The sequence below is a fragment of the Trachypithecus francoisi genome, unplaced genomic scaffold (genome assembly GCF_009764315.1).
Source record: "Trachypithecus francoisi isolate TF-2019V2 unplaced genomic scaffold, Tfra_2.0 Lachesis_group2, whole genome shotgun sequence".
NCBI lineage: Eukaryota > Metazoa > Chordata > Mammalia > Primates > Cercopithecidae > Trachypithecus > Trachypithecus francoisi.
In genome coordinates, this window is record NW_022681465.1 from 102,634,687 (window position 1) to 102,657,803 (window position 23,117).

Genomic DNA, 23,117 nt, shown 5'->3' on the forward strand with positions numbered 1-23,117 from the left:
TTAAGAAATAAAAGTTTTGAAAGTGAAAGTGAGGGATGGAAGCATGACTTCTTCAAATGTACCTTGTTTGTATATTTAACTTAGGAACCATTTAAATGTTTTGCAGAACTATAAAGCAGAGTTAAATAAAATCTAAGAGAAAAAGCAATTCCTAAAAATTGAAAGTGAAATGAAACAAATGAACCCATGTGTCACATTGATGGCTTAAGTACACAAATTGGAATTCTTCTAGGTCATTTGAAATATAGTAATTTGTACGTCTCTCATAGCATGTAACAAGGTGAAAGAAATGTAAATGAATTGTACATTATTGACAGTGATCATGTTGTTAGTGATAATACTGATATTGTCATTTTGACCAACCAGGCGACCTGTTGGTTGGTCCTCCCTTCCTCCCTCATTTCTCCTGCCTCTCCCTTTTATAGTTTGGTCTGGGCTGCAGCAGGATTGGCACTAGAGGGCAGTGGCTGCTTCCTCCTCCTGCACACTGTCACCTTCCCAGCGCTGTTCCATTTCCTCACTTCCACCCAAAGGCTTCTTCCTGCTGATAAAAGGGAGCTTGTCAGGAAAATGACTAACTGGATATGGTTGATTTAAAGCTTCTTTCTATTTGCAGTCTTAGCTCTGTGTAGGCTGTGACCCACCCAACCCTTTTGGAGTAAGTTTAGCAAAGTAGGGAAAGTAGAAGCATGAACAGATTTTAAAGTGCACAGTCGTGTGTATGCGTACATGTCAAATGCAACTTCCATTTTCTCAGCAGCATTGATGTTAACAATCATTCCTTAGACCTGATCCATCAATACATTATCACCCACTTGTATGGCTAAAGCACCCAAACAAACTTCATATTGAAAAATACTCTTATAAGACTCTTTTACTTAGAAAATGAACTCTCCAGTTCAGTGTCTTCTGTCTGGTTGCTGTGGGACCACTCAAGGAACTGCTTGATGAGAAATGGATTGATTCATGTAATTCCAGTAGCTTTGGAGCTAGTTCTAAATATATATGTGTGAGATTGCAAGTGGAGTCTTATATTGTAAAAGTCTGCATTTTACAAATGGTGGATTTAATGTTTATGCCAACGGTTATTTAAAATGTGTTAATGTAGGGAGATAAGACTATGAAGTATCATAGGTGCTATTATACCACCACAGGACTATTGAAAAGAATTGCTGATTTATTTCTGTAGTTATGTAACAGAACTGTTACAGTTTTTAGATCAAAATTACCTCCAGCTTGGCATGTTTGCTCTGCTGCTTTTAGAAGCCATATGCTGCACGTTAAGTCATTTTCACCTTGAACATGAGGACTAAACAAGCTATTCTTTTTTAAGAACATTAAGAAGTACTTAAGCTGCTTGTCTGCAGGTATGGTTGGGAACCCTTGTCACAAAGGAAGATGTGCAGGTGCAAATAGTGTTACGTATTTGGAAGAGGGCCAAAGGATTTGTTAGGAAGCTTCATCCCAATTCAATTCCATCAAGAAATGTGTTGAGATTGTACCCTTGATAAGGATTGAACTAAGTAAAATACTGATTTTATTCAGAAAGTAGCTTCACATTCTCCATTGTAGTTCACCCATTTTGGGGGTTAAATACCACCATATACTTGTGACTCTACTACGTATGCCTCTAGCCGAGACCTCTCCTTCATGCCCCAGACTTGTATATCCAACAACCTTCTAGACATACCCATTTAGATGTTTCACAGCCATCTCAATCAGGTCCAAACAGAGCTCTTGATTTTCCCTTCCAAATCTTGTCCTCCCTGTCTTCTCTATCAGGAAATGGTAGCACCCATCATCCAGCTACTAAAGCCCCAGTTGAGAAGATAGTTTTGACTCCTCCCTTTCCTTCACCCATTCAAAAATTAGTCCTTTCAGTAGAAACTCCAAAATATACCTCACATATGTGTACTTCTCCATCTTTTCTGTACCTTTTTCAATCTAAACTACATCCTTTCTTATATGGGCTATGGTGTGGGCCTCCAGAATAGTCTCCACATTTCTGTATACTCCAGTTCATTCTCTATGCAACTTTTTAAACATAAATGAGATCATATCCCACTTTAGATGCTCTGATGGCTTTTTTAGAATAAATTTCAAAAAACTTATTGTGGAATATGTATAAAGCCCTATATAATTTGGCCTGCCTCCTCCTGCTCTGATCATTACATGGAACAAAGTTGATTCCACTGGTATATGACCTCCTGTACCTAGTGTGTTTCATTATATATGATGTGTTATTTGACCCCCCTTGTATATTAGGTATGATTTTCAAGTACTAATTTTGGATTTTTTGTGTAGCTTTTGGAATCCCTCATAGTAATACTTCCGTCTGTGTGCCCCACAACCCTGGTTTTCACCATTTTAGGTGTATACACACCATAATTTTTTTTTTAAAGACTCACTCTGTCACCCAGGCTGGAGTACAGTGGCATGATCACAGCTCAGTGCAGCCTCTGCCTCCTGGGGTTAAGTGATCCTCCCACCACACCAACTAATTTTTTTTTTTTTTTTGAGACGGAGTTTCGCTCTGTCGCCCAGGCTGGCGTGCAGTGGCCGGATCTCAGCTCACTGCAAGCTCCGCCTCCCGGGTTTACGCCATTCTCCTGCCTCAGCCTCCCGAGTAGCTGGGACTATAGGCGCCCGCCACCTCGCCCGGCTAGTTTTTTGTATTTTTTAGTAGAGACGGGGTTTCACCGTATTAGCCAGGATGGTCTCGATCTCCTGACCTCGTGATCCGCCCGTCTCAGCCTCCCAAAGTGCTGGGATTACAGGCTTGAGCCACCGCGCCCGGCCCACACCAACTAATTTTTAAAAAATTTTTTTGTACAAAATCTCACTGTGTTGCCTAGGCTGGCCTAGAAATCCTGTGCTCGAGTGATCCTCCTGTCTCAACCTCCAGAACTGCTGGGATTAAGGCATGAGCCACCGCATCTGGCCTACCATACATTTTTGTTCATGTCCATTTCTTTTTCTTAGAGTTATAGTAAAAACAAGGAAGAAATCTTGCAGAGATGTAATGATCTGTTCTTGCTTTTTTCCAGCTGGCCAAAGTGAGGGAAAAAGTGAAGGATGTGCCTGCCCTTTTGGCCAAATTTGATGAGATCTATGGGAAACTACACGTCAGTGGCCAGGTCACCAATTATTCTTTGGATGCTGTGCTCTGCCACACCCCCAGGGACAGGAAATCTCACGCGTTGCTGTTAAACAAGAGGATGGTCAGCCGTCGCACCTTCCGGCCACTCAACCAGTCCCTGTTGGCTGAGTAACCCTGGTTTCAGTCCACCTATGGATCTGAGGGGCCTGCTTCTAGTGAGTTATTGCCTTTCCTAAGAAGTCAGGCATCTCACTTCAGCAGACACTGTGCTGACACTTGGTCTCCTCCTGAAATTCCCAGATTCACTGAATGGTACCATGCCGATCTGTGAGAAGTTATGTTGCATCACTGTGAAGGTCTACATGCAAGCTTGGCTCCCTCAGAAAGGCACTTCCCTTTTGCACTGCTGAGGATCCTTGAAGGAACTTGGTCAGTCTCCAGTTCAGCTTCTGGCACCAGAGTGGAACCCAGTAAGCACCATCAGGAATGAATTTCACTACAACTATGGACGCCTCTGATTTTCAAGGGAGTAGTTACTTGCAAATTACATCCTTGCTGAATTCAGGAGGTCTAAAACCCTACTCTACCATGTTAGAAAACAGCCCAGGATTTTCTCATTGCTCTGCCATCATATATATCTATGACTAGAGCCCTCATTTTTCCATCTGCAAAACAATAATGCCTATGTGTATTTGCATATAGATTTGAAATCTTCATTCAAGGTTCAGTAGGATCAGATTTTCTCAAAAATAAATAAGGTTCATAAGCAAACTTGACGGCATTGTGGTTGTTTTGTTCTCTCAGTAGCACAAACAAAACCAGAATTTAGCCTTTAGGACTGCTGAGTAAGCCAAATTTAAATGATTACTGCTTTGATCATGGGTAAGCCATGTGCTTTTCAAAATAAGTGCACTAAAAACCACCTAATGCTTAGGTTTCTATGAGGATAATATTTAGTCCTATAGTTTATCTTATTTGTTAATGATTTTTCTCTCTTGAATGCCTCATATTTAAAAAAAAAAAAAAATGTGCCATGAGAGCAGTTCAAACCTGCTTCATACTTAATGATGGTCTGAAATAGAGTATGTGTTGAATTTTACCATATCTGGTCACCAGTGAGCAGAAGATACACAGTGACCCCACCTCACTTGCTCCTTTTGTTTCAGAAAGCCCAGAGGGTTGCTCAGACCTCAGGAGCTGTCTGCCAGGATTGCTGCAGACTCTTCATTGCTACCTCCAAAACTAAGACTGTTCACTTGGTTGTTGTTCTGAGGCAAGGATTATAGAGTCAGAAATTGTAGACTAGGAGGAGTCTCCTAATTAATTCCTTCATCTTTCAGGTGAAGGAAATGATCCATGCAAGAGATCCCCAGTCTCACCTGTAGACTGTGTCCCAGTGAGAGAATCTCAGCGTCAGGTGTTTGCTGAATCCAGGTCTGAGATCACAGTCCCACCTGAGGACAGGATCCACATATGAGAGTCACAAATTGGCATAATTGATTTGTGGTAGAGCTGAGATTAGAATCCAGATTCCTAGTCTAGTACCTTCCCACTGTACCACATTATGTCTGCAGAGGGGAAAAAGGAGCAGCTCTTAAGAAATAGAATACTGAGGGCCCCCATGACTGTGTGGCTCTGGGCATCCTCAGTTTCCTCATTTGGTAAATGGGGATAATAGTACCTACCTCTTAGGCTTGGTGTGAGGATGAAATGAGATAGGGAATATAAAGCAAGCAGATAGTGGCTGGCACATAGTACATGCAATATGTTTGAAACTAGTTAAGGAATTATAAAAACAAATGAGTTCTTCCTTCTCAAAAATACTGAATTTCTTTTCCTTGTACTCTGTGAAACACTGGACAGCCCCATTTAGAGAAACAAATTCTCTGCCCTCATAGAATCCTAGTTGTTTCTTTGTGTATGTGTCTGGTGTTTTGCACACATGCCAAAAAAAAAAAAAAAAAGTGCTTGGATTTCTCCACCTTTAGTCTTAGGGAATAACAGGGCATGCTTCCTGTCCCCGCAACTTACTTTTCATCTTCAACTCTCACAGTTCAAATGGCTCCAGTGCTGTGGGTGAGTGTGGCCCTGGTTGTTAGCTAACAACCATTCATTAGCAAAATAACCAAATTTTGTGAGCAGTAAATAGCAACAAGCTTCCCAGTCCCTGCTGCCCTGAGCAGCAGGTAGGTGGTGCTCAGCTGACTGGAAAAACTGGTCCATTCCACCTGTCCCAGAAACCTTAGTACAGAAGTAACTAATATGCATAATGTTCACCCCAAAGTAATAGATAATTCTAAAGTCTAAAAAAATCCAATAAAAAAGTGTTCAATATAGGTTATGATGGGCATTTCATTCTTTAAAACTCAGTAATTCCTTTGAAAAAATGGTTTCTTTGTAAGCAGTAGTTGCCTACATCATTTACTTATCCTGTTTTTTTCTGCTTTGGGGTTGTTTTTTTTTTGCTTTTTTTGTTTGTTTGTTTGTTTGTTTTTTGAGACATAGTTTCACTCTGTCACCCAGGCTGGAGTGCAGTGGTGTGATCTCAGCTCACTGCAACCTCCGCCTCCTGGGTTCAAGCAATTCTCATGCCCCAGCCTCCCAAGTAGCTGGGATTACAGTTGCCCGCCACCACATTGGCTAATTTTTTGTAATTTTTTTTTTAGTAGAGGTGGGGTTTCACCATGTTGGCCAGGCTGGTCTCTAACTCTTATCCTCAAGTGATCTGCCTGCCTTGGCCTCCCAAAGTGCTGGGATTACAGACATGAGCCACCACACCTGGCCTACTTATCCCATTAATGAAAATACTTGATTGGACAGAACATCTTGTTCCTTAACTCTGTTATGTGCTTTTGTAGACTGTTTTTACTTACTGTGGACATCTGCTGCTCCAGAGTCCCAAAGATCAGTATGGTGAGTTCAGCACAATTACTAGGAGGAGACAAAAATATATCTTCTTAATTAGTTGATATCAGGGATAGTTCTGGTTACTGATTGCTGTGTGGAAAACACTTGAAAACTCAGTGGCTTTAAACAACACCAGTCATTGAGTTATTTCTCATTATCCTAAGTACTGACTGGGCTCAGCCAGACAGTTCTTATTAAGGTTCTCATGCAGTTATAGTCATCATCAGATTGTGGCCGGGACTGGAATCGTCTCAAAGGCTTCCTTAGTATTTCTGGCAGTTGATGCTAGGACCTCAGCTAGTGCTGGGGCTGGAACATATCTACGTGTAGCTTCCCTACAGCATGGTGGCTAGGTACTAGGAGTGACTGTCCCAAGAGGACCAGGCAGAAGCAGTTACCTTTTATGACCTACTCTCAGAAGTCACATAACATCACTTCCACTACGCCCCTCTCCTCCCCCCGATTCAAATGGAGGGAGCATATAGCCCATCTCAGTGGTAGGAATTTCAAAGAATAAATTCTGTGAAACTGTCATAGATAAGTCTGTTTTCTCCCCTGTTTAACTTCCTGAGGACCTCACATGCTTCTGGATAAAGCTCAGGCTCTTCAACGTGGTTTAGAAGGTCCTTCTTAATCTGGCCCACGTTTGTCCATCCAGCTCCAACTCTTGCTACTCTACACCCCCTTCCCTGCTTGTGGAATGGCTAATTCCTACTCATCCTTCAGGTCTCAGCTTAGACATCTTTTCATCTGAGAAGGCTTTCTGGTCTAGCTCACCTGGTTAGGTGAACTCCCCATGTGCCTCATGTACCTCACTTATCCAAGCGTTTATCATATGCCTGTCACTGTCTGTTTTCTTCACTAGACTCAGGTGCCGTGTCTGTCCTTTCTCGTCTGTTTGCTGGGTGCCTAGCACGGTAGGGAATGTAACAGAGGATTAGTACTTACTTAACTCACCAGCTGATTTAACTATATTGTATAACAATGTTGGTGGTCATATCAGTCCCCCATGGACAGCTTTTCCTCTCTAATACCATACACTCAGTGCAGGGTTTGAATGTCCCCCCAAACTCATATGTTGAAATCTAAATCCCCAAGGTGTTGGTATTAGATGATGTAGCCTTTGGGAGGGAATTAGGGTGGTGCCCTCATGAATGGGATTTGTGCCATTATAAAACAAGCCCAAAGAAATTTGGTCGCCCCTTCCTTTAAGCGAGGACATGGCAAAAAGGCACTGTCTGTGAACCAGAAAGTGGGCTCTCACTAGATACCAAATGCTGGCGTCTTGTTCTTGGATTTCCCAGCCTTCAGAACTGTGAAAAATATATTTCTGTTATTTATAAGCCACCCAGTTTTTGGTATTTTGTTATAGCAGCCTGAAGAGACTAAGACAGCCAGTCCCAACCTTCCACATTTAGACCTGACTCCTAAGTTTTGCTCAGCCCACTGTGTATCCCTTCCTTCTCCCAACTAAAGGGTCCCCACTCTTTATCCTGTTCTGCCCATTATTCAAGGTCTAACTTCTGTCACTTTTTCAATGAGGCATTTGCAAGCTGTTTAAATCCTCAAGGATTCTCCCACCATATCTATATTGAGCATCTACAAAGGACAAGGCACTACGAAAGACTCTTTACATGCCGCAGGGAAAAGACAGACAAGAACTCTGTCCCAACACAGAAAATTTTAGCCTGCCGCATTGACTCCCAGGGACTTTTTGGCCCGTTCATTTGCTTGTTGTTTCTGTAGGAGGTGCTCATTACAGACTGGTCAAATTCCTACTGAAGAATGGACTTGGCTGTGAAATAAAACAATCCTGGGCAATATTTGTTGATACTTTTGTTGAGGATGATTAAGGAAGTAAATATAAACTTTTAACTACTCATAATGAATATTGTTGGGATATTATAATGAGGAGGTAAGGATTTGCCTCCTACAATTCGGGTAGGCAAAAATGTAGGCTTCTCTATTTCTTTGCAGTGAACTAAAACTTCTTATGAACTCTGGTTATACTGAAAACAGGAGTCATGGGAGACTTGATCTTGCTTAAAGGATATTTTAGTCTTTGATTTCTTTGAGGTAAATGTTTAATCTTTTTGCATATCTTCCTCCTACCTTTTCATAGCCAGGATGATAGCTGTGGATGCCAGGATGATAAGGCTATGGCTCTCAAACCTGAACATGCATCAGAATCACTTGAAGAGCTTGTTAAAATACAGATTGATGGGCCCCACCCCCAGAATCTGATTCCATACATATGAGTCAGGACCCAAGAATTTGCATTACAAATACATTCTCAGATGATGCTGTTGCTAGTCTGGGCAACATAATTTAAGAATAGTGGGTATAGCAGAAAGCTTGTGTGTCCATTTGGACAGTAGGTGTGGGCTTCAGATTCATCCTCTGTGTCCTCTGTCTCAGTTATGAGGAGGGGGAAGAGTGGGAAGTCTGGCCTTGTCTCTGGACTCCTGAGTAAATAATGTGCTGAAGCAGTGTTGGGCCCAACAGGCCTTTTAGAGCATTATGCCAGCACCCACTGCAGAGGTCTGTATTCTCTGCCATCTGCCCTACACATAATAAGCACCCTTCCTCTGCTGTTCTCTCATGCTGACCCCAAGTCCACCAGTGAATTAATTGAATCAAGTGTTCCAGGGCATTAGGATTTAAAGACAATGAAAAATATATCCATTTATTTTTTTCAAATATGCATAAAGAAATCCATATAAACTAAGGCCAATTGTGGCAAAACTACACAAGACTTGACTAAAATAACCCACATTTCAAATTTCCTTCATGATATTTCTACCTATAAATTTGATTCAGAGAAATTACACTTCATAGATAAACTAGCCATAAAAAAGATTACAGTGGCAAAAGCTATCATCAGTAACATTTGATATGCGTAAGAAACCGAGGAAGCAAATCATGGTAAAATTGATTCTAAGGAAATGATTGCACAAAAATAAAAGTGAAATGATACCTTTTAAAAGGAAGTGGTTCAATTGTATTGCATAGAAAATGAATCAAGGAATTACATTGGCTTAAATGGCATTAGCTCAAGAAAGTGTTCTCAACAAAAATTAATGGAAATTGGTGTATTCTGATTGAGATATGTTCTATTCAATAAGATAGAGTCAAAACAAGAAGATTTTTTAAATGTCCTCTGTTCCCATGGAGCTTGCATTCTGCAAGAGCAACAGGCATCAAAAAGATAACTGGGCAAATGACCACATGATTGCAGTTGGGATAAATGCTAAGTCTAGGGTAATATTCATATCACCCAGTGGCATGTATAAGTGGTTGTGTGTGTGTGTGTGTGCACGCGTGTGTGCATATGCACACACACACGCGTATATAAAGGAAGACCTTTTGCTGGTGTTTTGTAAAACCAGTTGTCTGTGTCATTTATTTGAACACTTAAAGTACACTGCCATGTATTGTTACAAATCTTTTTCTCCATATCTGGTCTCTCCTGAAGAACAGAGTATTCTACATTTGTTTTATATGACCCCAAGGTGCTTATGTAGCATGTTATTTATACATTTAGTGGGGTCTTAATATTTTTTGAAAGAGTGATTTCATTAATTAATGGCAGATTTTAGTTAATATGTACATATGCCACAATATACTTTAGGCACTTCACCGTTTTCTCATAAACTGGTTGCTATTTCTATCCCGGTTTAACATATGACAGAGCCAAGACACAGAGAAGTGGAATGACTTGGCCTCTGCAGGGGTCCTGGGTTGGCCAGTGCATTCATGTACTGAACCAGAGCCCCTGTATCTTGCAGTAATGTATCCATGGGAGTTTCTCCCCAGACATTGCAAGCACACAGCTAATCTGAGAACGAAGTGATTTGGCGAGGGTTTGGGGGAGTAGGCGGTGGGCACAACGGTTCCAGGTGACTTTCAAGTTGCTAATGAAAGAGGATCAAAATGCTGCTGAACTGCTCACCTCCCCACTTGGCCTGCTTGCTCAGCTGACTTTCGTCCAAGAGCCTCAGAGGCAGCATTACCACAGCCATTAAAGATGGGGATGGGGAGAGAAGGCCCAGAGGGAAAGGGAACCACATGCTTACCTGCTAATCACTGCCCTGCAGCTAAAACACTGCAGAGCTGGCTGCTCTGGGATTGGAGAGGAAGGTTTCATTTAATCAGGTGGAGAAGAGAGAGAACCAGGGGCCTCTGAGTTGTCCTATAAGGCATCACAGTCTGAACTGTGGGCCTGCCTGGAAATGTATTGTCGGATTAGAGTGATGCTTTGTAAATCCCTTGTCTTCCCTGATTGATTTTTCCTGACCCAAGTCAGGCCAAGATGCTCACCCTGAAGAGCACAGCATCACCCTGTCTTTTAATCCCCCAAGTAGCCCTTACCCCTAGACAGCAACATCACCTGTTACAATTGACAACATGGAGGAAGGATAACTCCTGCAAAGGGACTGCCCTACAACTCGATTTGATTTTGAATCCACAAATGCAAGTCTCATTCCTGGTAACTAATAGTAACAGAACCTGCTGATGTGTTCTACCAAATCCCAGGTAGACACATGTAGCCATGACGATTGGAGAGGATTAAGTTAACCTTCCATTTTATAGCTGGAAATTACTGGGTTGATGTCAGGTAGGGTGAGGAGTATGTTCTGGTTATAGCTGGTGCCAAGATGGCTTCATGCATCATGAGGCTTTGGCCTAAAAAGCTTGTCATTATATAAAAAGCTATAGAGAGCAGAGGAAATGTCATTTCCAATTTAGAAGAGCATAATTGATTTTTAACACATTGGTCCAAGGTGATAGAGAATTCAACAAAAACGGGGCTTACAAAAAGCCAGGGTTCATAAAATTACAAAGATTATAGACAAAAATAGGTAACATATAAGACTTACTAGCCGGGCGAGGTAGCTCAAGCCTGTAATCCCAGCACTTTGTGAGGCCGAAGCGGCCAGATCGCCTGAGGTCAGGAGTTCTAGACCAGCCTGGCCAGCATGGTGAAACCCCCTCTCTACTAAAAATACAAAAAAATTAGCCAGGCGTGGTGGCGGGTGTCTGTAATTTCAGCTACTCGGGAGGCTGAGACGGGAGAATTGCTTGAACCCAGGAGGCAGAGGTTACAGTGAGCCTAGACTGCACCATTGCACTCTAGCCTGGGCTACAAGAATGAAACTATGTCTCAATAATGATAAGACTTACCATTTGCCAGGTCCTGTGCAAAGCACTTTATCTCATTTAATCCCCAGGAAACCCCCTAAAGTACTATTATCCCATTTCACAGTAAAGAAACTGAAGCTCAGAGACATTTGGTTGCTTGCCTGTGTTATATCCACAGGCAAGTGGGAGAGGACAGTTTTTGAATCCGGGAGGTCTGATGCCGGCAGTCATGTTTTTAACCCCATCTCTGTATTGCCTGCCCAAATGGTGGCTGTGTGCATATATTCTTAATAATCCCTGGCCAACTTCTTGCTTTGCTGTCAGTAGCAGAGCTGAAGAACTTACAATAGACGGCAGAGGGCGTCCAGAGTCACTATTTAAAAAAGGTGCTAATTTTCAAAAGCATTTCTGGAATTCAGAGAGAACAGAGGTCCACATAGCAGGCTAGACAGGAAAGGTAGTTGTAGATAGACTTTAGGAAATATATAGAATATTGCCTTCACACAGGTTAAGAAATATTTAGTGTTGAAAGGATACTTCTAAAAGACAGAAAGCAGTAAAGTTGATCCTCTGCAGAAGGTAGACCAATGTAAGTATCATGCAATGTGTCCATGTGTGTGTACACACGAGCACACATGCACACACACATTAGATGTTTTGTGAGAAAACATACAACTCAGTTTCTTATGAAAGAAAAAGGATGGTCATTTGTCTCACTTGAGAAAGGGTTTCCTCCCAAATTGAGAAGGAAAATCCCCCCAATTAACTGTTTGCCTTTATTAACTAAAATCACATTTGTGTGTGAAAGAAGTAAAAAGGAATTAGGATCTTGTTTATTTTGGTTGTCACTCTACCCTTCCAAATTCATCAAATGATGGTCAACCTGACTGTCTGTTCCTGCCATCATCAGGAATGACTAAATCTTGGAGTGTTCTCCATTTAAGTGAGGGAAATGTTGGCTTCCCGGTGTATTTATCACTGCCCATCTCTAAGAATAGGTCAAAGATGAAATTCCCATTATCATGAACCTTTAATATGTACTGAGACTTCACAGAGCACTAACTATGCTGGAGCTGGGATGGGGATTCTGATGAGAGATATCCCTGACAGAGACCAGAGCTTGGGAGGAAGAAAGGACAGATGCCCTTGCTCAAGATGACTTCTTCGTGGGCATCGATAGATTCATTCTTGAAAACCACCCAAAGTACCTGGAGGAGACCCTAGTGCAACTGTGCATTGTACAACAACTGATGGGGTAAAAGAAACAAACTGTTAATGACTCTAAACAGTGTGGCCCACAGAGTTGGTATGGTTTGGCCACACCAGCTCAGGGATAAAGGTACTAGAAAAAATCTTGGGGAAAATCCTATTGTACATATTCCTTACATAATGTCTATGACTTACCTTACTTAGCAAATGAAAAAAACCAAAACACCTGGTTGATGGCCATTCAGTCAAACACCTCTAGGGGTCTGGAGTTGAGTGGCCAGAACTCAGTCTTTCTTTACACGCTGTGTTAAGCAGGCTTTTATCACATTCATGTGTTAGAGGTGGAGGGAGGACCACAGTTAGGCTGTGTTCTACTGCACTGCATAGGGAGGTGGGGTATCACCAAGGCACAACACCCGTTTTGCATCAGTAGCATGAAGCTGACTCCTGCAGGACCCACCATGACAAAGTGGAGAGTTGGGCAGTTAACCAGTGAGCCAATTGAGTGGCTCTGAGCTCCTATATCCCTTTCATTCCACAGCCTGTGATACACCCTTCGAGTCAAAATATCGAATTCAGTGGGCCATGAATCTGGCCCAAAAGTATAAATCTTTTTTTCATATGGACTATTTGAGTCTTCAAATAGTCTTCAAATATTTGAGTTTTCAAAAATCCCTTTTTCTTCTCTAAACTGTCTCAATCCCACATTTCACGTTGCAAGTGTAGACATGACTTTTAGGTTGTTGATGATTTAATGCTATTGAAATGTTCTTATATGCACGACACCTAGATAGATGCAGAGTGTAGGACAAAGACAACCAGCACATTGCTAAGCCCAAGTAGCAAATTTCCTGACCCCATTTTAAAGGTGTGAGACAAATAGGTGGAATACGTCCCCGTGTCTTTGAGTAAAAGTGTTGGCAAGCAAGCTGGACTAGAATGGGCCGTGTGCAATTTTGCTGTCTGTTCACATTTCAAATAAACTAATGTGTTACGATTTTTTTTTCTCCTTGAATTCTACTTCCTCTTTCTTCTTTCTCTGTTCTTCTATTTTGTGTCTTCCCCATCATTTTGTTAATGCTTCTCCCTTTGAAAAAAAATATTTTAGGTCCCTCTTGCGGGTTCTTTTGTGACAGAGCCTGGCTTCCTGTGTTCTCACTCTTTCACTCACTGACTCAGAGTGGAGGCTGCTTTACTGGAACTTAGGGGAAGCCAGAGGTTTGCTTTCAGTCCAGTCCTGTTTTCTCCCAAGCCTAAAACTCGTATTTCAAGGGAGAAGACGTATAGGCTCAGTTGAGAAAAGCAAGCAACAAGCCTAAAAGTCATTTTCTTCACCAGCTGCCCTTGGGCTACATCCTGTAGAAAGGTGACAGGAACACTTGGAGCTGCCCATTTGCTCCCCAAATGTATCTCCCATGCCCAGCATCTTATGCAGCCTTTGACATGGTAAAGTCCCTCAAGGTAAGGCATGGGAAAGATCAACCTAGTACAACTATCTTTTACTGCAACCCAAGGTACATTTTAACTTTCCCAGTTTGTTTGAAAGAGAATATTAACAGATATCAGTTTTTTCTCCTGGGAAACATAGAGGAAAGATTAAAAACAGAAAACATGTTTGCCAATTCAATATTTCCAGGCCTAATATTCAGATACCTCCTAATAACAATGAACTTTAGATGTAGGTTTAAAGCCCAACTCTGGAACTACATGTCTCATCCTCTACTTACAGCTTAGAAGATGCTTACTACCACAAAATTAATTCTGTTATACTATTACTTTCATCTTGATTGTTTTAAGTTGAAGCAGCCAAACTGCATTTGTCTGCAGCAATCAGGGAAGGAATATTCATTTATAAGTTAATCCCAGTAACTAGTTCTTAGACTTGACAAATGAATAGAAAATGCTCAATCAAACCTCTGGGTAAGAATTTGAAGATTGTTTCAAGTGAGATCAGGGAAAATTGTGCAGCTAATTAAGACAACCATGGGAAAAGAATGAACCATGATGTTCATTATGACTCAGTCGATAATACTTCTAGGTAAAGTCCACACTATTTGGAAAGCACTGCTGCATTCCGGTGTCAAAACCTCCAAACGCACATTAGAAAAGTGAAAGATGTTGGTCTACGATGAGCTCGTCTAGTTATTTTAGGATTTCTGTAGTCACCTATGTTTGGTATTTAATGATGATAACGAAAATGCCTTTCGTTATTTATCCCTGGTTATCATGCTCTCCATTCAGAATAATAAATAGAAAAGAAAACCAGCTAACAAATAGCTCATGGCTGGATTTGTTCCAGTCAGTTCCAACAGAACCACAAGTTACTAAAGAAATTTACCCATTGACAATAACAGCACAGCAGCGAATCTCAAGCCTTTCTTTCACACTTCCCACTGTCACTCACTGTAGGGACTCAGATTTTGAGAAATTTAACCTGCATGCAAATATGTGACAGTGCTTTCCTGGCAACCTGTCATTTAATAAAGAATAGGAAATGAAAGGCCTCACTATTGCCACAAGGTTCCTTTTATGCAAGTTTCCATAACTTAGAGACATGCCTTTGCTACTTACTCTTTGTTTCCCTCATTCATACCACTTTGCATTACCTCAAAGCGAAGAAGGGGGACTGCTGGTCCCAGCAGTGAAAGGCCTCAGGAATGGGTCGAGATTCCTTTCAAGGGAAAAGGGAGGGCACCCTCAGATTAGATGTTCTCCAATCTGCCCTGGAACACTGAGCTGGAGCCCCAGAAACCACTGCCTAATAATAATAATTTGCATACCAAATATATTAAAGTCCTAGAAAGTCTGAAGAATACCATTTGCTTAAAGTTTAAGTAACCTCAGCAGCACTTAAGACCAAGGACTGAAATGTACAGCTGTGCAAGTTGTACCCCAACGAAGGGCATGTGGCAGAGGTGGGGAGTAGAGGCCAGGATCCAAGGCTGCTGCTGCCAATAGGGAGAGGCACCTGTCACTAATTCACCCAAACCCACGTGTGGATGAATGGAGGCTGTGAAAAGTCACCTGACCTCTTCTGCTTGATGGTGAGAAGGTAGAACATGGCATCCCTCTCCCAAAGCCCCCAAGGCTTCCCAGCACCCTGAGCATCAACTCCAAAGTCCACATGCTAACATGTCCTGGCCCCACTGACCTCTCCAACCTCACCTTCCCCACACCTTCCATGTTGTATTCCTGCCACCCTGGTCTTCTTTCTGTTCCTTGAAGATACCAGCAGATTCCTGCTTCAGGGCCTTTGCACTTGCAGTTCCCTGTGGCTCAGTCCTGCATGTCATTCAGGTGCCTGATCAAATGTCACCTCAGAGAGACCTTCCCTGACCACCTAGTCTAAATTGCACCTTTCCTCCTCTCTATCCCTTATCCTGCCTTTAAAAATACACATAGCACTTACTACTTGAATTTTATATGTGTTTGTCAATGATTTGTCTTCTCACTAGAAGAAGAGTTGACAAATTACAGCCTGAGGACCACATCGCACAAGCTGCCTACTTTCGTAAGTCAAATTGCATTGGGGCACAGCCACTATCATCTGTTTGCACATTGTCTTTGTCGGCCTTCACACTACAATAGAGACTACATGGTCCACAAAGCTGAAAACATTGATCATCTGGCCTTTTACAGAAAAAGTTTGCCAACCCCTGCTCTAGATTGTAAGCCCCATGAGGGCAGGGACTCTGCCTTTTGTGTCCACACCTGTATCCCCAGCACAGAATATTGCCTGGCACTTAGTAGGTACTCAATATCCACTGCCAGTAGAAATCCCCAGGGCCTGATAACCAAAAATGTCTCCCAATTTTATCAAATGCTTTGTGAGGGGCAATACCACCTCCTGTGGAGAACTGCAGCATTAGCCAGAGTCAGGAAGATGCTAGGCAGTTTGAAAGTGAAGTGTGTTAAGAACTTGCGGCCAGGCATGGTGGCTCACACCTTTAATCCCAGCACTTTGGGAGGCCAAGGTGGACGGATCACGAGGTCCGGAGTTCGAGACCAGTCTGGCCAACATAGTGACACCCCATATCTACTAAAAATACAAAAAAATTAGCTGGATGTGGTGGCATGTGCCTGTAATCCCAGCTACTCAGGAGGCTGAGGCAGGGGAATCGCTTGAACCTGGAAGGCGGAGGTTGCAGTGAGCTGAGATTGCACCATTGCACTCCAGCCCAGGCGACAGTCCGAGACTCCGTCTCAAAAACAAAACAAAACTGAACAAAATAAGAACTCGCAGATGCCACATGGAGGAAGGGGGCTATTGAAAGCCTGAGGTGATTGGGCCTCGGCTTTCTCTTGGCTTCTTTTGCTCTTGAATAAAAACCGCGGTGCCTCTTCATCTCCAGATGATCACCCAACGTGATTATGATAAGTAACCATAGAATTTGAAGAATGAACTTTAGTTCCTTTCTCGCTTGGTTACCGGCTTTTCTTCCCGGGACCCCGTGGGGTCTGTATTATACTGAAAATCGCTGAGTTCAATACGCATGAGAACAATTGAATCCTAGTCATCAATAAAAAAGAACTAATTATCGATAAATACAACAACATGGCTGAATCTGAAAGGTATGATGCTGAGGAAAATAAGACCGTCTCAGAAGCTGCATACTGGCTGATGCCAGTACATAACTGGCAAGTGTCATTTACATGACTTTCTGGAAAAGGCAAAACAATAATGAGAACAGATCAGGGGTTACAAGGTTTGCCGGGGGGAGAGTGTGAATACAGGTGGCAGCATGAGAGTTTTGGGGGATGATGAAACTGTTATGTACCCTGATTGTGGTGGTGGTTACATGAATCCATACATGCCTTAAAACTCATAAAACTGTACACCAAAAAAATGATTTTACTGTTTGTTAAAGAACAAAACAGGTAATCTTTGAAGAATATGATGGGCTTTTAATACTTGCCCATCTTCTTCTAACCACAATAAAGCATTGAAAGCCATAATTTAAAAAATGCACCAGGCAATGAGGCCTTGACTATTCAGGGCAATTGAAAAGCCCAAGAGGAGAGGAGAAAGTCGATATTCTGGAACTACATGAAGAACTTTAGCTTCCTTACTTCAATTCCTCTTTCACTTTCCGTAGAAAAAGGTGATCTTCACTTCTCAATCCAGGATTACCAAATTCCACCCCAGAATTGTCTGAGTTTTCTTGACCAGAAGAGAGGAAATGATTTTAGAAATCGATAGATACTGGAACAGATGTGCCAGTACACTTTGAGGTTGTGAACAGGTCACAATATTGTGTCTGATGCTCTTGTGCAAATGAAAGGGGCTCAGGGAAGTGATAAGGGAGAGACTAAAGGAGTGTGTGGGGTTAGCTTTCCAAGGCTCCAGGCAAGAGAAGGAAAAGAGCAAAATGAAATGAAAATGACACTTGAGAGGTCAATATTCTGTGTGTATTATTCATATGAATAGTATCAACATATTCACTCATATATGAAATGATCAGTACGTCCGGGAAATTTTTTTTACTTGGCCAAAATATCTAGTTGCTCACCTATGCTGATGATGGTGAGGACGGAGGCCCAGGGTATGCCTGGGAAGGCAGTGGTGACCTCTACATTGAATTGTACCCTATATGCATCCAGTTGAGAGTAAGAATATTCAGCATCCCTCTCTATTTTTTTTTTTTTTGAGGAACTACAGACGGTGGTTTACATATACATGAGAGTGCTGTTCACAGGAAAAATATTGCTCAGATGCCTCTGCAATAATAATAATAAATTACAGCATTATTGCATCAAAAAAAAAAAAAAGAATGTGCTTGACTTCTCAGAGAATGAAATGCATGGCAACTGTAAGAATCGTAGTGTCATCCACCTGATAGCTGTCCTGGAAGAGCTGCACAAAGCACAGATGACAATGGCACAGTTGCAAATTGTAGACTTCTTTCTCTTCTCCCATCACCCAACTTTTTCAGTAACAATTTTAGATGGACAACTGAAGCGCTTGCACATTTTTTCAGAGGGAGCCTAGTGTATCGAACATCCTCAGGAGCTGCTGATTCTTTTCCCTTGGCTAAAAGTAACTGAAAACGAAATTTTAAGTTATAGCCCATCTGTGTCTGTTCGGTGCAGGTAGAGTGGGGTGGCAGAGAAGTGTGTTGCAGTGGAAGTAGCTCTGACTTTGGATCATGTAAAAAGGAGAGCTTTGAATGTTTCAGTAGCATTTGACATCCTCACAACAATGCTCCCTGCTCATCCCCCTTCACAGTGTGAGGAAAGATTGTTTTATTCTCATTTAACAGAAGCCAAACCAAAGCATATGTAAGCTAAGAATTTGCCAGAGATCACACAGGGGGTTGATGGGAAGACAACACATAAAACCTGAGTCTCCTGGTTCTAGCCCCACCCACACCCACCCCCAGCCCCATTAGGCTGGTCATATGACAAAGTATCATCTGGCTTCACCAAACACAGACCAAAAGCTAGAAGATGAAGATGGGAGATTCCCACGTGCTCTGCAGGAATCACTCAGAACTCCCCACTCGCATTCCAGGCCTGAAGATCTGGCACTTGAGAATGCTCCTGACCCCTTAAGACTTACCTCAAGCACCACCCCTACAATAAGGCTTTTCTGACCTATTCCTATCCTCAAATAATTGATGACTCCCTCTGTAGAGCCAGATTAAACCTTAAACACAAGGGCATTTTTGTGCCTGTAACTTTTTCACACACCTCAGGGCTTGGGTCTGGCTGTTACTCATATTCTTGAGTCTAACACGGTGCTTGTCTCATAGTAGACATTCAATGTCTGTGTGCTGAATGAAAACACGACCTGAGCTTTATTCCTTAGAGGTGCAAACCAAAGGCAAGCTCAGCATGGAAAATCCTTTGGAAGTCATGTACCCTCTCAAGGCTTCAGTGTCCTCATCTGCAGAAATGGGGAGAGTAACAAAACAGTAACTCTGAAATAACTCTGAAGGATTACTGTATGTAAGGTTATTAGCAAGGTGCCTGTCTCACAGTAAGCTCTTGATAGGTAGAGGCTATTTTTGGTGGCCAGTCTCTGAGGTGGGCCCAGTGACTCTGACCTCCTGGTATTCATGCCCTTGTATATAGTCCCCTCCTACACTGAATAGGACTGATCTATGTGACCAGTAAGATATTGGAGAATTGCCTGAGTGTGACTTCTGAGACTGGGTTGCAAAAATTACTGAAGCTTCTGTCTTGCTTTCTTTTGGATCACTTGATCTGGGGAGAGCCAGACACCAGACACCATGTTGTGAGGACACTTCAGTAGCCCTGTGGAGAAGTCCAGATGGTGAGGAGCTAAGCTTTTTGCCAGCATGAGGTTATCATCCAAGTGAGCCATCTTGTAGACTGATTCTCCGGCCCCAGTCAAGCTTTCAGATGACTGTAGTCCTGGTGATTTCTTGACTGCAACTTCAAGAGAGCCAGTTAAGCCATTCCTGAAGTCTTGACTTACAGAAACTATATGAGATAAATGTTTATTGTGAATTTAAGCTGCAAAATTTGGGGATAACTTGTTACCAAGAAATACATAATACATGCTTATGTATTATGGCTGTACAAATATCAATGGAGATACCTCCTACATGGTCAGTTCTGGTTCTTGACTGATCTCTGTTCACAGGAGCTACAGGGCAAGGTGACTGGTTTAACCAAATCAGGACTTCTCCTTCCCCAAATCTGAAGAGGTAACTAAGGAGGACAGTCTCAGCAACTTAGTATTTTCAGATCCTCACCTGACCTGAGGAAGGTAAGAAAGTCTGTCATTTTGGTGCTGTCTGCCACATCAGACAAACTTTCAGAGAATACAACAGAACAACAAGTCAGATAATCTCCTCTTACTTAACTGTGTCCTGTATGTAGGTCATCTCTTAACATAGAGGGACAAGTCTTGCTCCAAGAGCTAATCTTGGGGTCCCCTCTCTTTTCCCCACCCCCAGCAGCTGGCAAACTGTCCAGATGAATCGCTAGCATGAGTCCACCTTCCCAAGCCTTTCACATCACAAAGCTGATGAAAATGGTAGGTAACATTTTTAAAGTAGCCAATATTTGACAAAGCATTGAGAGAAACTCTTGGTTTTTCAGGCTACACAGGCCTTGGCGATATTCACAGCTTGAGTGATGGGCACAGAGACATTTGGCTTTAAGTTCTCACATGGTCATGTTACTATAACTCCAAACCCCCAGTCCCCTGCATTCCCCAGCGATCCTTGCTATCTCCCTAGAGTTTTGGCTGCTGCTTCTGGGGTATTCCATTTCTCAACAACTGCTGTCATTCTTTCCTCCTGTCCTCAGTTCTCCTGCAGTCCCTGATCTGCTCTATTCCTGTCAAAACTAAAGAGAATGGACCCCAGCCCCACCCCAAGCAAATACAATTCCTTCAGGTAACCTTGAATTGTCTGACCCTTAAGTGACCACAGACTTTTAAGGCCACTTGAGACAACCTCAGTGTAGGAATTTACAAGTGCCCTGGACGGAAAGACAGCTCTTTGTCATACTCAAAAGCATCCCTTGACTATGAAAAAAAGTGTCTCAATATGGGGAATATGAACTATGTCCCTCCTTCACCTCGGAAGGTGAATTCTCTGCCTGCTTGGGGCACTCCTTCCTTCTGAGTGGTTGACACAGGCCACGCCTCCTTTCTTTGTTCAAGAATCCCAAAGTTCCCACTATTTTTTCCAAGGACTTTAAACACCAATAGTCATTAGTTCTATTATGGCCAGTCTGTCTTGGCTCCCCCAAATTCCCAGAGGTGCAAATATATAGATGAGACCCCACCATGATGACCTCCTTGGATGTGAACTGGATACCAAATAGGACTGTGCACAAATCTGGCCTTGACCAATTCAATTCTGTTTGAACGATTTCTCACTGTTCCTACCTCCAACTCTAGTACTCCATAGGTCTGCCCAAATCTAGCTGTGATGGGACCGTGAGGGGACATGATGATCCTAACCAGCAGACCATTCAAAGGTGTTGGTTTGAGAATCACCCAGCATCTGGCCTGACCCAGGCCTGACAGCAAAGCCCCATGAGGGGTTGCTTTCACATCTTGACATCTTCAGAGTCCCCTGAAAATGTAGCCATTTCATTGAGTCCCTGGGTGTAGTGAGTCTAATGACCTATGCTTTAAACACTAAAGAATACAGTGAGTTGATTTTTCACACTCAGCAGAGAAAGCACTGGGTAAAGAGTGTGTTCTTGGAATTATTAAATAGAACAACTCACCTGTGCTTCAGTGAAGATTGTCACTATTATAGTGAACCATTTCTCTGACACTACACTCTTAAGGAAAAGTTATTTAAGTTCTCTCTTAGCACAATACCTTCCACACTGAGGACAGCCAATTAAGGTTTCTGATTTGGTTGTATTGCTCTTTCCTTGGATGGGGGGACCACACGTTTAACTTTTGCTTGAAAGACCTCTTCCAGTGGTTTTGTCAAAGCTGTAAATTTTATTACTTCAAGTATGTCAAGGAAGAGGGGCTCCAAATTTAGCCTAGGGCAAAAGGAAAATGCAGATCAACCTGTTGCCATTTTTATTTTTTCTTACAGACAGGTACTCTGTTGCCCAGGCTGTCCTCAAACTCCTGGGCTCAAGCAATCTGCCTGCCTCAGCTGCCTGTGTAGCTGGGACTATAGGTACCTGCCACCATGTCCGGCTGATTTTTTTTTTTTAATTTTTTGTAGAGATGGGGGTCTTGCTACGTTGTCCAGGCTGGTCTTGAACTCCTGGCCTCAAACAATTCTTCCTCTTCAGTCTCCCAAGTAGGTGGGACTACAGGTGTGCCACGATCCTGCTGCCATTTTTATCCACTGGATTTCCACCTACCTGATTACTGAGACCCACAGAGTCCAGGGGTTAAACTCCACTTCAGTTTTCTCATCAATAAAACTGACTAATTCATCGCCAAACTTGATACTTAATCTCTGGTAACGGAAAGACATGTTTCAGCAGCAATACTCTTTATGTTAGGCAGGCCCAAATTATATAAGTACCCTCAATAGCTGCAAAATGCGGGGAAGAAAACATTTGCTGATTTTTACTCTTCCCAAAGCAAATCCACAAGTGCCTTAGCCAAATTGCCTGCAACATCTTATAATTTCATGGTGATTTTACTTTGGAAAAGAAAAAGGAGAAATAGAAGGTAAAGTCCTAGGAACTGGACTTTATCTTAATCATCTGTCTCTTCTCACACTTGGAGTGACAGGAACAGAGAATGAGGATGGAAATGGTATGATTGATACACATACAAAATCTTACCCGTGGTTAAGACTTTCAGGGGAAATTTAGACCACAGCCTTGGCTTCCCAGTAGTCGCTACCCTTTGGAGTAGTTCTGTTTTTAAAAATCAAAAACATAGCATTTGGAGGCTTCAGATAGAAATTATTACAAAAAAATTGACAGCATTTCTCTTCATCAAAGGTGATGCTGTATAGCAAACAGTTTCTGTGGAGGACAGGCAATTTTAAGCTCGTGACTATTACAGAGATGAGGAGGGAGAGGGACTAAAAAGAGTCCTTGCGTAAGAAGATGAAGCCAGCTGTGAAACATTCTCTGAGCTTACAGGGGCCCTCCACAGTTATGCGTGCCTAAATCACCTCGAGTCTCTTCCTATTCCAGTCCATCTGACACCTGTCTCCAGGCTAATCCTTCTAATCTGAACAGCTGTCTTGGAGACGTAATGCCTTGCCTTGCCTTCAGTGACTCCCCAAGGCCTCCAAAAACGTCAGTTACGCCCTGGCCTGGCCTTTATATTGTGCAAGAATCTGGC

General features: G+C 42.4%; 1 protein-coding gene across 3 annotated transcripts in view; it reads left to right on the forward strand.

Moving 5' to 3' along the window:
* The window catches only part of PTCD2 (pentatricopeptide repeat domain 2), a 37,978-nt gene extending 33,841 nt beyond the window's left edge, over positions 1 to 4,137 (forward strand). For 2 of the 3 annotated variants that reach the window (XM_033179835.1, XM_033179836.1), the window contains one exon: positions 3,048 to 4,137. In XM_033179835.1, the coding sequence (XP_033035726.1) occupies positions 3,048 to 3,272 (225 nt within the window). In that variant the 3' untranslated portion in view covers positions 3,273 to 4,137. The remainder of the gene's footprint in view (positions 1 to 3,047) is intronic. The other variant, XM_033179834.1, reaches the window with a different exon arrangement.
* Positions 4,138 to 23,117: the final 18,980 nt, after the last annotated feature.